The following is a 15,549-nucleotide window of genomic DNA, read 5'->3' on the forward strand; positions in this document are numbered from 1 at the left end:
TTCTCTCAATTATGGGAAAAAACTTCCTTGTACCTCTATATTACTCACCTCCACTCATCTGCCTTTGAAACCCTCATCCGTGCCTTCATCATCCATGGACTTGACTGTTCCAGTGCTCTCCTGACTTACCCCACACCCCAGCTTCCAACTGCATAAACCAACTAGTCCAAATTCCCGGACCTGAATCCTCTCCTGCACCAAGTTGTGCTATTTGTTCCTTTTTAAAAAAATATTATTGAAGTTTTTCACGGCAATTAATTCCTTGAAATATACAATGAAAGGCTGCCACCTCTGGTAGAATCCCTGGACCGATCCCCTCACGATATATTTGACCTTCTCCAGGTGCAGAAACTCCATTAGGTCACCAACGGCCAAGGCGCTGGGTGGGTAGGAAACCTCCATCCCAGCAGAGTCTGCCCCCAGGAAATCAACGAGGCAAAGGCAAGAACGTCTGCCTCCGCCCCTGCGTGCAACCCCGGCACGTCCAACACCCCGAATACAGTAACTCGAGGCCAGGGCTCCAGCTTGACTTTCAGAATCGTTGACATGATGCTAAAGAAGGAAACACAAAAACGCACCAGTTTGAGACAGGACCAGGACGTGTGTGTGTATGATTGGCCCCAGCCTCTGGAGCACCTCTAACACCTATCATCCACCTTCGGGAAATAAACTCTCATCTTCGCCTTGGTCAGATGAGCCCTAAACACTACCTTGAGCTGGTACAAGCCCAGCCTCATACACGACATGGAGATCACCCTGTGAAGGGCCTCACTCCACACCTCGACATCTGCTATGGGCCCCAACTCCCCCTTCCACCTCTGTTTTACCCCATCCAGGCCCACTTCCTCTGACAAGATCTGCCCATAGATGCCAGACCCGCTACCCTCCTCCGACCCCACAAACAAAAGGATCTTTTCCATAAGAGATGTTGGCAGCGCCTTGGGGAATGCCGGGAAGGCCTTCCGTACAACATTCCGAACCTGGAGATATTTCGCTTTCGACCCCATGAGCCCATATTTCACCGTCAATTCCCCAGGCTGGCGAATCGCCCTTCCAGAAACAGGTATCCTAATTTCTCCAGCACTTTCTTTCCCCATTCCCCAGACAGGGTGACTAACTTCACTGGCTCAAACAGATGGTTGGTGCAGATAGGGCCCCCCCCCCCCCCCCCCCCCCCCCTCAATTGTCTGTCTCTCTGTAAAACTGTCCTACGAATTCTCGGACTCTTCCCCAACCATAAAAGCTGCTATCAACTTATTAACCCTCCCAAAAAAGGATTTTGGGAGGAAGACCGGAAGACATTGTAAAAGAGAAACCAAAACCTGGGAAGAATATTCATTTTGATCGACTGGGCCCTGCCCGCCAAGGACAAAGGCAGGTCTTCCCAGCTTTGCAGATCAGACTTGACCTTACCAGACAGGCTTAGTTCAATTTATGAAGCTGGGCCCAGTTCCGGGCCACTTGGACACCCAGATAAACACACCTGTGTTGGCTACCCTCCCCGTAGGGTCCATTGGAAAATACTCACTCTTACCCAGATTCAACTTGTCTCCCGAAAAAGAGCCAAAGCTGCATTTATCAGCGTAGTGGGGCCTGGGTTTGTTATATAACCCCACCCCCAATTACCCCTTCCACTTTCTCGAAGCCTTCAAAGCCACACCCAAGGGTTTGATCGCCAATACAAATAGGAGGGGAGACATTGGACATCCATGTCTCGTACCCCTACCCAATTGGAAGTACTCCAAATTCAAAGTGTTGGTACGCACAGTAGTCAAGAAGGCAGTAGACGTATCCACAAATCAAACTTTGGTCCAAGCCCAAACCTCCCTCAAACTGTAAACAGGTACTTGAGTTCCACTCTGTCAAAGGCCTTCGCGACATCCAAGAATGCCACCACCTCAGGATCCAGCCCCGCCAGCAAGGAGAGAGCTACATTTAACAGTCGCCAGACGTTAGCCGATAGCTGCCGACCCTTAACAAATCCTGTCTGATCTTCACCTATCACCCCAGGAAGACAACCTCATCGCTAGCACTTTAACCAATACCTTGACATCCACATTCAGCATTGAAATAGGACGGTATGATCCACCACACTCCACAGGATCCTTATCTTTATTCAACAGAAGGGAAATCAATGCCTGCACCAGCGTCACATGTAGGGTGGCCTGGTCCAGAGAACCCTGAAACCAGCAATGCGATCAACTGTCCGGCAAACTTCATATAAAACGCCACTGGAAATCCATCCGGCTCTGTGGCCTTACATGTTTGCATCCTATAGCAGCTTAGATCTCCCCAGGACCTAACAGTGACTCCAAATCTTCACGCTTCTCCTCTGCCGCCACAGAAAATTTCACACCTTCCAAAAATGCCAACATATCCGAGACCCCCCGCCCCCAGCGGCTCCGACCTGTAAGGATTCTTATAGAAGGCCTCAAATGCACCCTTCACTCTATCTGGGGTGGACACCAGCTTGCCGCTCAAGCCTCTGACCTGAATGATCTCCCGGGAGGCCGCCTGGAGATGGCTGGCCTTCTCCCCATATTCATAAATGATCCCCTCGAATGCCACAACTGGCTTTACCTGTAGACAACAGATCGAACTGCATCTGGAGTTTCTCCCCCGGGGTAGGGTCACTCGAATACTTGCGGTCCACCTCCAGAATATCATCAACTAGCTTCTGCCGCTCTTACCTCCCTATCCATGTGCACCTTGTCTGATATAATCTCCCTTCTGATAACCGTTTTCAAGGCCTCCCACAGCGTCGTAGGAGAGACAGACCAGTTCCCATTGAACCCTATATTCTCATCTATAGTCTTAGAAATGCGCACACAAAACCCCATATCCGGCTGTAGCCCCACGTCTAGCCTCCATGTCGGATGTTGAATAGGGTCCACCTCTAAAACCAGGTTCACCAAGTGCGGAGCATGGTCCGAAGTGACTATACCGAATATCCTGCTTTCCTCACCCTGGGAAGAAGAGACCCGCCCATCACAAATAAGTCTATCCTGGAGTATACCTTCTGGACTGAGGAAAAGAGCAAGAACTCTTTACCCCTCCAGATGCGTGAACTGCCATGGGTCTGTTGGATTCACAAGACAATCACTGGCATTTTAATGCTACTTTTTTTTGAGAGATCATGCTGTTCTGTTAACATTAACTTTCCCTAAATTGTGTCAATAATGCTGTATAATTCTTCAGCATCGGCCTTTTAAGTGGATGTTTCCACTTACGGAGGAACCCTCAATTCGGAGCCGCAAGGATTAGATAGTCACGAATAAGCCCAATAAAAAATTCAGGGGCAACATATTTACCCAAGGAGTGATGAGAATGTAGAATCGGTTATCACATGGAGGTGAATAGCGGAGATGTATTTAAGGGGAAGTTCGATAAATTCATGAGGAAGATGGAGTAGAAGGTTACGTTGAGTAGAAGAGGGGGTTGGGAGACTAAGTGGTGCGTTAACACCGTATAGAGCAGTTGGGCCAAATTGCCTGTTTTTGTGCAGTCAAATGCTGTATCATTCTACTTATGTGTGTAAATCAAAACCATTAGCTTTTCTGCTCCTTCTAAAGTGAAAGTATTTTATCCAGTGTGGAAAATGTGTGCTGCAGACTTCAGTTTGATTATCTTAAGAGCGAACTCTTATTCTTGGCGCTTTCCAAATCACAAATGGAGTGGCTGCAGGTTTTCACCTCTGGGAGAGCAGCCCTGTATGGACGACTTTAGTATTTCTTTTCATAAATTTAGTGTACCCAATTCATTTTTTCCAATTAAGGGCAATTTAGCGTGGCCAATCCACCTACCCTGCACATCTTTGGGTTGTGGGGGTGAGACCCACTCAGACACGGGGAGAATGCGCAAACTCCACACGGACAGTGACTCGGGGCCGGGATTCGAACCCGAGCCCTTGGCGTCATGAGGCAGCTGTGCTAACCACTGCGCCACCATGCTGCCCCCGAGTTGGACCAATTCTTGACTGACACAGAGATCACATCAGATTGATCAGTGTAGTTAATAACACTTGATCTATGAAATCTCCTTTTGATTGCCCAAGGGGTTTGGAGAGAATTTTTTTGAGTGCTCCCCCTGCCCACTACAGATTTTCTGCCCTGTGCTTTGCCTCTTCCAGGAGGATATGTTGCTGCAAAGGGAAGGGGAGAAATTGAGGAAGGGGTAACCTAGTCATGATGCTCCGTTCATCATCGTGTGGGGCAAGCTTGATGGACTGAGTTGGTCTTTGTACACTTGAATTATATGTAATCTATTCGTGCCCAGTGACAGTTCTGTAATTTAATGAGATGTCAAAAAAACAAATAATGTACTTTTCTTACAGAATATTTTGAAAGAAGGGCCAATATTAAGCATCATGTTATTGATTTATCTGCTTGTAAAACAAGAAAATAGTAACTTGTAAAAAATTCTTATTTCAGATATTCGTTAAGTGGAGCAGGTACTTCTTCCAATTGAAGGTTAATGTCCAGTCCTTGCTGTCTGCATTGAGGAGGTGCTCCGAGCGTGATCATTGTTCCGCAACCGTGCAAGGCTTGTCCAGTCACTGGCTGCCTGCCCCTGGGCACCCAACGTCAAACGATGAAGTCTCTCGGGAGCGATCGGTTTGTGCTGCTTAAAGGAATTAGATTTTATTAATTTCTGTCATAGTGCACATTTTCAAGTAAGGTGGAATGCCTACTGATTATTTTTGTTGTTTTAAATCCCAAATTGTATATTTAGGACTGGGATAGGGTACTGAAACCTCTGCAGCACCTCAGGTATCCTGCTTTAAGTTGATGGGGCTTTTTTTTCTGGGAGGTGGAGAGGTGGATCTTGCTTCTTGTATATATTTGTATATAGGGTCATTTCTACTTGAGGTGAAAATCCTGAGAGTGCATTAGGGGCATAATTGTACAAATCGCATCAACAGCCGAATGCTTATGTAGATAATGTTTTGTGAGTGATTCTCCGAAAGGGCCATAATATTGCCTTGCTAATTTACCTGTAAAGTTTGGTTAATGTTCAGGTGACTTTTATTTTCATTATTCCCAGAGTCTGGGAATTTTTGATAATTAATATCCACCTTGGAGAAGCTCCGAGTGCAGAAGTCATCTGACTATTGCTTTCCCCCTGTATGTCCTGTTTTTTTTTTTTTTTAAGCCTTCGTCCAAATGAATTACCTTGTTTGAAACCTGGCATCTTGGATGACATATAAAATCTGAATGTCACCGTCAACTGTTACATTTACAGCACCGTGGAATAATTCAGGACAACAGACTGCCGCCAACGTCTCTCGGGTCATTAACGTCTTTTCCGTGATAATCTAAGCAAAACTAGAAATCACTTTTTTGCGATATTCTTTTCCTTGCGTTCCTCCTAGATAAGGCAAGCTATGCAACCAGAATGGTGTTTGTCCCTTTTAATAAATATTTCGCCAGGATCTTCTCTGCATGCAGGATGCCGGACTGCCCCTTCAAGGACTGCGAGTCAAGTTTTGAACTGCCATAAGATGACCTCTGCAAAAATGCGACTGTCGATTTCTAGGCGTGTTAGGCTCGAATGGTTATTTTCTGTATCAGAAAGTGAGTTTCTCTTGTGTTTTGGAGTGTGCCAGCACGTGGCTTCAGATCTTTTTGACCCAGTTACAGATGATAACAGCTGATTCATAGTGGCCACTTTCAGGGTTTTTTAAGGGAGATTCCAGAAGCTCAACAATGTCTAACACAAAGAGGCCAAATCATTTGGTATGTGCCAAAAAGAATCGGTCCGTCAAGAACTCATGACCCACTCTTTGACTGAAAAATCCCCCTCCAAGATGAGGAGCTCTAGATTTTAATGCCTGGTGAGTAAATCGTGCAGAAGCGCAGTTTTCACCTTCAGTTGGAACAAGAAATGGATCCAAGTGATAACCCGATTCGGTAGCTTGTAACTGTGGTGTAAACGAAGGAGGGCTGCCATGGCGGTCCTGAGCCCTGGTGCTGGGCTTTTTAGATCCAGTTTGATGGAACAGGCTGTGAAACCAGCATTGCACTCGCTCCTGTTAGTTTTTCAATGGGTGGGTTAAGTTAAACTTGCCCCAAACAGGCAGCACGGTGGCGCAGTAGGTTAGCCCTGCAGTCACACGGCGCCGAGGTCCCAGGTTCGATCCCGGCTCTGGGTCACTGTCCGTGTGGAGTTTGCACATTCTCCCCGTGTTTGAGTGGGTTTCACCCCCACAACCCAAAGATGTGCAGGGTAGGTGGATTGGCCACGCTAAATTACCCCTTAATTGGGAAAAATGAATTGGGTACTCTTAAAAAATTTTTTTAAACCTAGTGAACACTCGGCTTGCAGAACACTTTGTATCTGGTAGATGGCATTTTGACACAGGTTGCAAGATTAAGAAATGTTCCCCTGCTATTACACTGGAGGCCTCCAGGTTCTGAGATCTTGTCGCATCTGTCCTGTTCAGGGAGCTTTGCCAGAGGGAAGCTCAATAAGCAAAACAGCTTGATTGTTGCACCACCCAGAAATGGAAGAGCTTCCAGTGCCCCTCGTCACTTTCACTCATCCTTGATGTCAGAAAAGTACATTTATCAAGGGAGGAAATGGTTGAATATATCCGCCCCTCAGAATGTAGATGTCTTGTTTATCCTTTCGAATGGCTCTTTGTAGAAAGAAAATGCCACAAAGCGTTGTTGTCCTTTTGAGTGTAGCTCTCTTGGAGTCGGTATTCTGTCCGGTAAGTGCACGGTTAAATACAGGCAGAAAGAAACATTCTCCCAGACTACCCTCCCCTGGCCTCTGCTTGAATCAGGAGCAATCCCACCCACCTTGTCATGAGGGAGAGCAACCCTGGTCAATGTGAGCTACGCAGTGATACTGATATTTTTGCCATCACCGCTGTAAGGCTCCGACACCTGCTAATTTACACATTGTACATAGAATTTACAGCACGGGCACAGGCCATTGAGTCAAACTGGCCCAGGCTGGTATCTATGCTCCTCATGGGCCTTCTCCCCATCCCTACTTCTCGCTCTGTTTGCTAACCTTCTATTCCTTTCTCCCTCATGTGCTACCAAATTTCTCCTTAAATGCACCGCTACAATTCTCAGCGGTTCCCTATGGTAATGAGTTCCACATTCTCCCATCTTCTGGGTAAAGAATTTTCTCCTGAGTTCCCCATTGGAGTTATTATTGACTACCTCCTACTGATGGCCCCTAGTTTAGGTCTCGTCCACAAGGGTGAATAGCTACGCTATAAAACCCCTTTAAAGATTTTTACAAACCCCTGTGGGTAACCCCCTCGGCTTTCTCTTAAGGGACTTTTACAATGTGGGCCCCATGTTGTGTTGGAGGAATTAACTGGAGCAGTTACAACCACAACCTCTGTATCTTATCACTGATACTTGAGTGAAGTCAGTTTGAAGAAAGCGAAGTGCGGCATTTCATTTGAATCTTGTTGAGACACCTGAGGGACAAGTTAAGAGATGTTGGAATGGGTGGCTGTGTGTGAAGATGTAGATGGAGAGCAAGTCAAAGCTTCACATGCCAATGCTTCGTCTTGATTGCTTAATTTACCCATTAGGTGGCGTATAAATCAATTTGAGGAATAAGCAATACAGTTTTATTTCAGAAATGTACATCAGAGTTGTACGACTGGTGTACAATGCAACTTTGGTTTTAAATAATCTTCAAGTTGATGGCATTTATGGCATTCGTTTGTATTTCTGTGGGTACTTAACCCTTTTACTCCATGTCACGTGCATGAGACCTGATTATGTGTCATAACCGAATGCCCTTGTGTTCAGGTGGTTTGCTGAAGGTTTTATGCCTTTTTTTTTTTAAAACAAGCACCAGTTACATATGTGACTGAAGTACAGCTTTTTATCTCGAGTTGTGCCAATATAATCACCAGTGAAGTACAGGAGTGTGCGAGGTAGTTATTTCTGCGGATTCAGCACCGTACGTTTTCACATTTTCATCCAAATCTTAAGTCAAATGAAAGGCAACGGTACTTTGATCCACTTTTTAAAAATGTAACTTAAAAATGTTTTAACAAACTGAGCAGACAGTCCATTTTGATCTGTAAGAGTGCGGTCCGATTTAAGGTTGAGCTTCTTGTTTTTTTGCTTCGGACTGTGATCCGGTTTGAATTTTAGTGGCTGTGGGGGGGGACAGCCACTCATTCTATTTCCTCTTATCATTGGTTTGAAGCAATCCCGCTGCTTATTTATACCCGTGTTAAGCGCCTTTCAGATGGTTTTCTTTTTTAAATTGACAGCATCGTTTCGTAAACCTGTAGCTGGCACTTCTGTTGACTTGACGTGAGATCATACAAACATTTCTGAGAAATGTTTCCCAGTCATTGGATTCTGTGTCTGGTTTAAAAAGAGAAATGTGCTTCTTGTGAGAAGTAACATTGCACTGCTGGCTGAATCAAAAAAACATTCTATTTGCAGAATAGTACGTAACCGAGGTACTAGTTATGTAGAGCCATTTATGTAAAGCTCATTAACAAAAAAAAAAAACTTTTCAATAACTTGAATATCTGGTAGCATTCCATTTTTAAGTTATTTTGATTTTTTTGAGGTGAATATTTCCCACTAGTTTGCACTATATGATTGGTAATTTGAAAAAAGGAAGGTGACATTAGGCACTGTCTACTAAATATAAGCTTTAAGCTGTCAATGTTTCCATAACAAGTGCCATGACTCATTCTGTATCCTTTCATATGATCGAGCTGCACTTCCCGCCATTGTTATATCCTTATTTAGTTTGCATGTACCTGGCTGCACTTTTGAGAGGACTTCTTTTTAGCAATTTAAACGGTACGTAAGTTGCGGTTTTGTACCTATTCTGTCCCGTTAACAACAATTTCTTTACAATCAAAGGAAACTGTAATTATTGTATTCTGTGCATAAAATGGCAATAAAGTAGTAGGATCATCAGGAAACGTTCTTAAACGCAGGTATAATGTACGGAATGATTCAATTAAAAAGACAATATTTTTATAATTGTGTGTAAAGAGCTAGTATTGCAGTAAATCTGTCCTTTAAGATGTTTAATAATGACGGGATACTTATTAAAGATGCTAATTAAGTGTAAATTTCATTTTATGTAACATTGCTGACAGTTTATAGTCTTGTATATAATCCTTGCTTCTGTCATTAAACAATGTATTGAAATTCCTTGTAAGCTTTTAAGTGATTTTAAATAAATTGTGAATTCTGATGCAAAGTACAATCCTAGTTCTGAAAAACGAGTTATTTTTAGAAGTAAGAATCACAGGCCCTGCACAGTGAATGGGGCTGCCATTATTTCCTGGTTTGCCACATTTCTTTCTCTGGCCTGGCTCAATATGGCAATGGTGCCCTGTGTTTCTCCGCAAGCCTTCTACCTTAGTTTCTGAATTCTTCAAAAAAGCAGTCAGAAGAGACTGCAGCTTTGTGCTGCATATGATGAAACATCCCATTGCCAGGATTTGGGGAAAGGAAAGAAACAGCAACATTCGGATAATCCTGTTAAGGGCAGAGGGGTGCAACCCTGTCCTTCTGAAGTCGCTCGATCACCGACCTCCAGTACAAGATGAGGAGCATTATCATAATTGTATATATATATAAGTCAAGCATAGGGTTGACTGCTGTCATGTTCTCCTCACAAAGTGTGATATAACTGGTCAATTATTGACTCCATGTGACGGTTCTAGTGTTTAGCTCCATTTTCACATTTGACAATGCAGCCGCCTATTCCAGTCTTGCACAACAGGATGTGGATAACAACCAGGACTGGGCTGAGGAGTTGGAAGTAACCTACCAGACCATACGACAGTACCAACTGGTGGCCATACCTTGGTGGAGAAGAAAGACCAGCCAACACCACCTCGCCTGCAATGGCATCACCCAAATGCTCCCCACCCTCAAGTCATGTTGAAGAGTTTGTCACCACTTGATGCCTGAAAGATAAAGAAGTAAGTCTGGAGCATGATGGAATCCTGTCCATTCTAGACCCTATCTGGCCTCCGCTTCTTTTGACCAACCTAGCCTGAACATCCCAGTGCATTCAGGAAATGCCGGGACCTGATCTACCTCGTGTGCATCCTCCATGGCCATATGACATTATTTAAATGGTAGCTCTATCACGCTTTGTGAACAGAGAATTATAGCTCTGTGTAAACTTCAAAATCACTCAACAAGAAGAATTTGGATTCGGAGTCCAGTATCTTGGCAGCATGTGCATTGCCTTTCCAATGGTACCTCGTAGATTTTCCCAAGTCAACGAACCAGTACCACAACATAATTTGGGGGCAAATGAATAAAATGAAGTGATAAAGGCTTCCATTACACAGTGTATTTCATGACCTCACGACTTTCTGTCCCAGCCCCACAAAAGCACTTTAACAGTGAGGAAGTACCTTTGAAGTATAGTCCCTGCTGTAATGGAGGAACATGACAGCTAATTTGTGTAAACCAAGCCCCCACAAACAGCAATGTGATAATCGCCAGATAATTTGTTTTGGTAATGTTGGGAACAGCATAGAATCATAGAATTTACAGTGCAGAAGGAGGCCATTCAGCCCATCGAGTCTGCACTGGCTCTTGGAAAGAACACCCTACTTAAGTCCACACTTCCACCCTATCCCTGTAACCCATCAACCCCATCTAATGAAGGGCATTTTAGCATAACTATTCCACCTAACCACATCCTTGGACTGGGAGGAAACCCACGCAGACACGGCGAGAACGTGCTGACTCCGCACAGACAGTGACCCAAGCAGGAATCTAACCTGGGACCTGATGCTGTGAAGCCATCGTGCTAACCACTATGCTACCATGCCACCCTTGGGAAAGACTTGTTCCACGTTTTAAAATATTGCTATGGGATCTTTCTGTCTACCTGAGAGTAGATGGGGTCTTGGTGTAACATCTCAACTGGAATACAAGGATTGCGTATCCAGCACTATTACAACCCACACTTTTTATGAGCCTAATCTTCTAGCCTGTCGAACCTCGCCCTAAACTGGTGGGTGCCAACATTGTGGGTTTTTTAATTACCATAATTGTAATTACATCTGAGCATTTTTCCTGATTTTGCTCCCTCAATAGAGGCTTCTCAACGTGTTGGTCCGTGTCCTCTGATGTGCAGCAATGACCAGGAGATTTCCCCATACTGACACTGCTCTGCATTTCCAATGGGGTATTCTGAACCCTGCTGTAGGACAATGTTTCCTCACAGCACTCCTTTGGATCATAGTACAGGGAGGGAAGCCCAGACAAGCCCCCTTTTAACAGCACTAGCTGCTGTACAGGACGGTTAAACGTCCTTGACTGAATGTTGGTGATCGGATAACATAGATAGGAGGTGCGTAGTCAGGTTGGGAAGTAGTCGGAGATTTGGACGGTTGATCCCCCCCCCCCCCCCCCCAAAGTGTCTGGATGGAGGTAGGGGGCATCGGGGAAATTGGGATGCGATTGGGTGGGGGGTGGGGTGGGGGGGGGCAACCCAGATGTTGGCCTAGGTTTTAATCTGTCTGGATAGTTATTCGGCTAAGCCCATTGGAATTGTCCAAAGTCTCTGATTTCAACTCTTGAGTTGGAGACATTCATGTGGAGGCTCCTGGGAACGAGAATCGACCATTGAAAGTTGCGACTTCTTGGCCAGGAGGTCAGTGGGTAGTGTCTCCCAACAATCCAGAGGCTGGAAGACTGCCCAATGTGATCACAGGAAAAAAAAATTAAAATGACTTTCAAAAATATTACTTCCTACAACAACGGGTGTCAAATGTAGTGTTTATTGAAATGGTTCAGAGGCTGTTTTAAAAAAAAAAGGTATAAACAATACTATTACCACTTATAAAATAGGACCGGTCCTGGAACAAAGGTTTTTAGATGTTACCAATGTGGTATTGCACTCAGCGGTCTTAACATATAACAAACATGTTCATGGAACTATCTCCAATTCCTGTTACTTTAAATGCACTTTTGTGCTAATGTCGCGTACTGCAGTCTCACCCAACAAGGAGACTTTAATGAATAGAAGTACCTGTTCATTTGTTTATTTAAAGAAAAAGCTTTTTAGCTCCAACATGTCAAATTCTTCATTCAGAAGTGGCTTTTACAACGTCGGATATTTTAATTTCCTTTCACACAAGACCGCTCTCAACAAATGGAATTAAGACAAATCAAGTTGTGACCTTTTGTGTTCTAGCTTGAGACAAATACGGACAATGTCTGGGACAAAATCTCGGTTCGGCCGGGATTCAGTTCTACTTGTCACACCACAGTAATTTTCTGTAGGGGTGCTAACCTGCTGCATCCCCACATCAAAGGAGGATGGCGAGCGGAGGGGTATGAGAGCGTGGGTTGCCCCAGGAAATCTATCCTTTGGACCTCGAGAAGGCCGCCTTTTAGCAGATTGCTGGTGTGAATCTTATTGAAAGGCCACAGCCATATTCAGATCATAACCAACCATGGAAGGATTGATTATCTTCTGCCTGGAGGCAAGGTGGTCCCCCCCCTTTTTTTTTCTTTTTTTGGAGACTTAGTTCACTTTTACAATTGACTTGGAAAGGCTCAGAAACACCTAACGTACTACTTGGAACACTGTTATAGTCAGGTTAGACATCAGTGAATTTTTTGGAAAATAAAGGAATCAAAGGATGTGAGGATAGTGCAGGAAGGTGGATTTGATGCCAGCCCTGATCTTACTGAATAGCTTTTGTTGTTTACACTCTTAAATGGAGTGGTTAGGTGTCAGGTTCATTGAAGTTGTAGGCCCCCTCCTGACCACAAAAGTGATCTTGGGACAAGATTTTCAGTCAGAAGAAGCAATATCATAGAGGCCATTCGGCCCATCGAGTCTGCACCGGCCCTTACAAAGAGCACCCTATTGAAGCCCACGTATCTACCCTATTCCCATAACCTAGTAACCCCACTTAACATTTTTTTGGACACTAAGGGCAATTTAGCATGGCCAATCCACGTAACCCACACATCTTTGGACTGTGGGAGGAAACCGGAGCACCCGGAGGAAACTCACGCAGACACGGGGAGAACATGCAGACTCTGCACAGACAGTGACCCAGCCGGGAATCAAACCTGGGCCCTGGAGCTGTGAAGCCATAGTGCTAACCACTATGCTACCGTGCTGCCCATATGTTGCATGGAACTTGAAGCTAATCGATCAGGAGTTGGAGAGTGTTCCCAATGTACTGAAATCATATAAAACTACAATACCTTGGTTAAACAGGTGGAAGATAGTCTACGTGGTTGGGTGGGTAAATGGAGTATAAAATAACTGATTACATCCATATTGGGACATTTAACAATCTGGATTTCAAGATACATCAGGTCACTTGGTTATACTCTTCACCATGTTTGAAATGAACGAATACGTTAACATCTTTGTAATAATGGAATAATTTTTTTAAAATAACCCAACTTGTGGTAACAGGAAATAGGCGATCCAATGTCACACAATGGATCGATTTCACACATTTGGCATCTCCAGGCACGGTTGTTGAATTTCACATTTCAGCTCTGAGGCTTAAACTTGGCTGCTGAGACACAAAACACAATCGTGTCTGTTCTGGCGCTGAGAATTTAAACGATCCATTAAAAAAAAAATGGTACCACTGGCAGTAGATTAGCCACCCTGTATTAATGTGAGGTTCAAGCACAGCGCGTGACCGGTGTGACCCTCGTGATTTCTCTGGGTCCGACAACGCTGCTAACTCCAGTCTGTTACAACTCGCGGCCGACCGGGATTATGTTTGGTTACAAAGTGCATTTTTGGAAAAAAAAAAAAAATCCTGAAAAATTCTGCGGCGGAAGAGCCAAATTGCTGAAAGTGATTTGAAAAAAACAAGAATGATCTTGGGAACAAGCTGGTGCTTAAATCGAACCACGTTTCTTGTTTAGCCTGTAGTTCCTCAAACAATTTAATCTCAATCTGACTTACTTTCCTTTTGAATCAGGTTTTCTGTGTTGCAAACAATGCAGGAGGAACTTCACATTCCAAAGGATCTGATCTTGTTTAATATGGAAGCTGGAGGAACATCAGGATCAGTTAAAACCATTTTTTTGTTCCCTCAGCCGAGCAAGAAGTGAATCTTTGCAAAATGCCATCCCAGTCTCTTTTACCAATGGTTATTTTTATTTGTGACAACCAGACTGGAATTGAAGCTCAACTGTGTTTAAAAAAAAAAGTTATTCATTGTTCAATGGAGTGTGTCTGTCTGGAGCAATTCAGGATGGTGTTGTGCATTTACTTTGGGCTTTTATGGGCAGCACGGTGGCGCAGTCTCACGGCGCCGAGGTCCCAGTTTCAATCCCGGCTCTGGGTTTCTGTCCGTGGGGAGTTTGCACATTCTCCCCGTGTTTGCGTGGGTTTCGCCCCCACAACCCAAAGATGTGCAGGGTAGGTGGATTGGCCACGCTAAATTGCCCCTTAATTGGAAAAAATGAATTGGGTACACTAAATTTAAAAAAAAACTTTGGGCTTTTATAAAGTTGGCAGATTCTTTAAATCAAAGGGACGACAAAGATAAACTCATTCCAAACCAACAGTATTGATTGTCAAAGTCTGTATTAATCAGTACTTAAACCGTATTGGTCTAAAGATTGTAGATCACGTAATCAGCTCTAAACATTAGTGCCTGCCTACAATACAGTCGAATGCATACCACTGATTAATTTGCCAAATACAGTTTATGCTTGCGTTAGAGTTTCAGGAAAATGCATCAGCAAAGTGGGGGATATTGATATCCCAGAATTGAATTAGATATGCATTCTTTCAAACTCTCCTGTAAACTTTACACAATATTGTTGTTGTTTTATATCTATCGTGTGTGCAAACTCACTCGGGCACTGGGCAGGACACTTTTTGCCCCCAGCTTGGAATAGATTGAGGAGCGCAGGGGCAAGGGTAGCAGAAGAGAAAAAGGTGCACATTTCAGTTTTTTGTAACCCTAAAGTAGATTGAATTGCTGTATTGGCATGGTTTTTATTTTAAGGTTAGATATTCAGCATCCTCATGAAGGAATTCCGGTCAACAAGCCAAAACGTTGTGTGATAACTGATGCTGGAGGTGGCTAAAAGGGGCTTATTCCATCCCCAGCCCTCGTGATCAGTAAGCATGAGACTCCTTGCGACTTAATAGGCGAGTACGCGTGGCAGAACTGGTGGCACTTCTTATCACTTCCATCCACCTGTTGAGAGAAAAGTGATGCATGAAAGTAAAACTGCATAATAAACAACAGTTTGCATTTATTAGCGTCTTTCAAGCACTTTAAAGAGTCCCAATGCGCTTTACAGGACAAATTTTCTTTCATTCATCATTGAGATGGGACGCTTCGTTGGCTAGCCCAGCGTTTATTGCTCGCCCCTCATTGCCCTTGAGAAAGGGGGGGGGGGGGGCGTTGGCAACCAAAGAGGTTGGTTTTAAGAAGCGACTGAATGGAGGGGAACATTGGATTGGATTTGGGTTTATTGCCACATGTACCGAGTTTCAGTGAAAAGTATTGTTCTGCGCACAGTCCAGACAGATCATTCCATACGTGAGAAAAACATAGGACATAGG

General features: G+C 44.2%; 2 protein-coding genes across 2 annotated transcripts in view; one reads left to right on the forward strand and one right to left on the reverse strand.

The window, feature by feature from the left end:
* LOC140391524 (serine/threonine-protein kinase 24) overlaps positions 1-9,216 on the forward strand; it is a 58,081-nt gene extending 48,865 nt beyond the window's left edge. Inside the window, exon 12 of the mRNA XM_072476098.1 lies at positions 4,431-9,216. Coding sequence (XP_072332199.1) covers positions 4,431-4,467 — 37 coding nt within the window. The 3' untranslated portion in view covers positions 4,468-9,216. The remainder of the gene's footprint in view (positions 1-4,430) is intronic.
* A 2,526-nt stretch (positions 9,217-11,742) lies between these two features.
* The window catches only part of LOC140391525 (FERM, ARHGEF and pleckstrin domain-containing protein 1-like), a 326,539-nt gene continuing 322,732 nt past the window's right edge, over positions 11,743-15,549 (reverse strand). Inside the window, 1 exon segment of the mRNA XM_072476099.1 lies at positions 11,743-15,178. Coding sequence (XP_072332200.1) covers positions 15,097-15,178 — 82 coding nt within the window. The 3' untranslated portion in view covers positions 11,743-15,096.

The sequence above is a fragment of the Scyliorhinus torazame genome, chromosome 15 (genome assembly GCF_047496885.1).
Source record: "Scyliorhinus torazame isolate Kashiwa2021f chromosome 15, sScyTor2.1, whole genome shotgun sequence".
Lineage (NCBI taxonomy): Eukaryota > Metazoa > Chordata > Chondrichthyes > Carcharhiniformes > Scyliorhinidae > Scyliorhinus > Scyliorhinus torazame.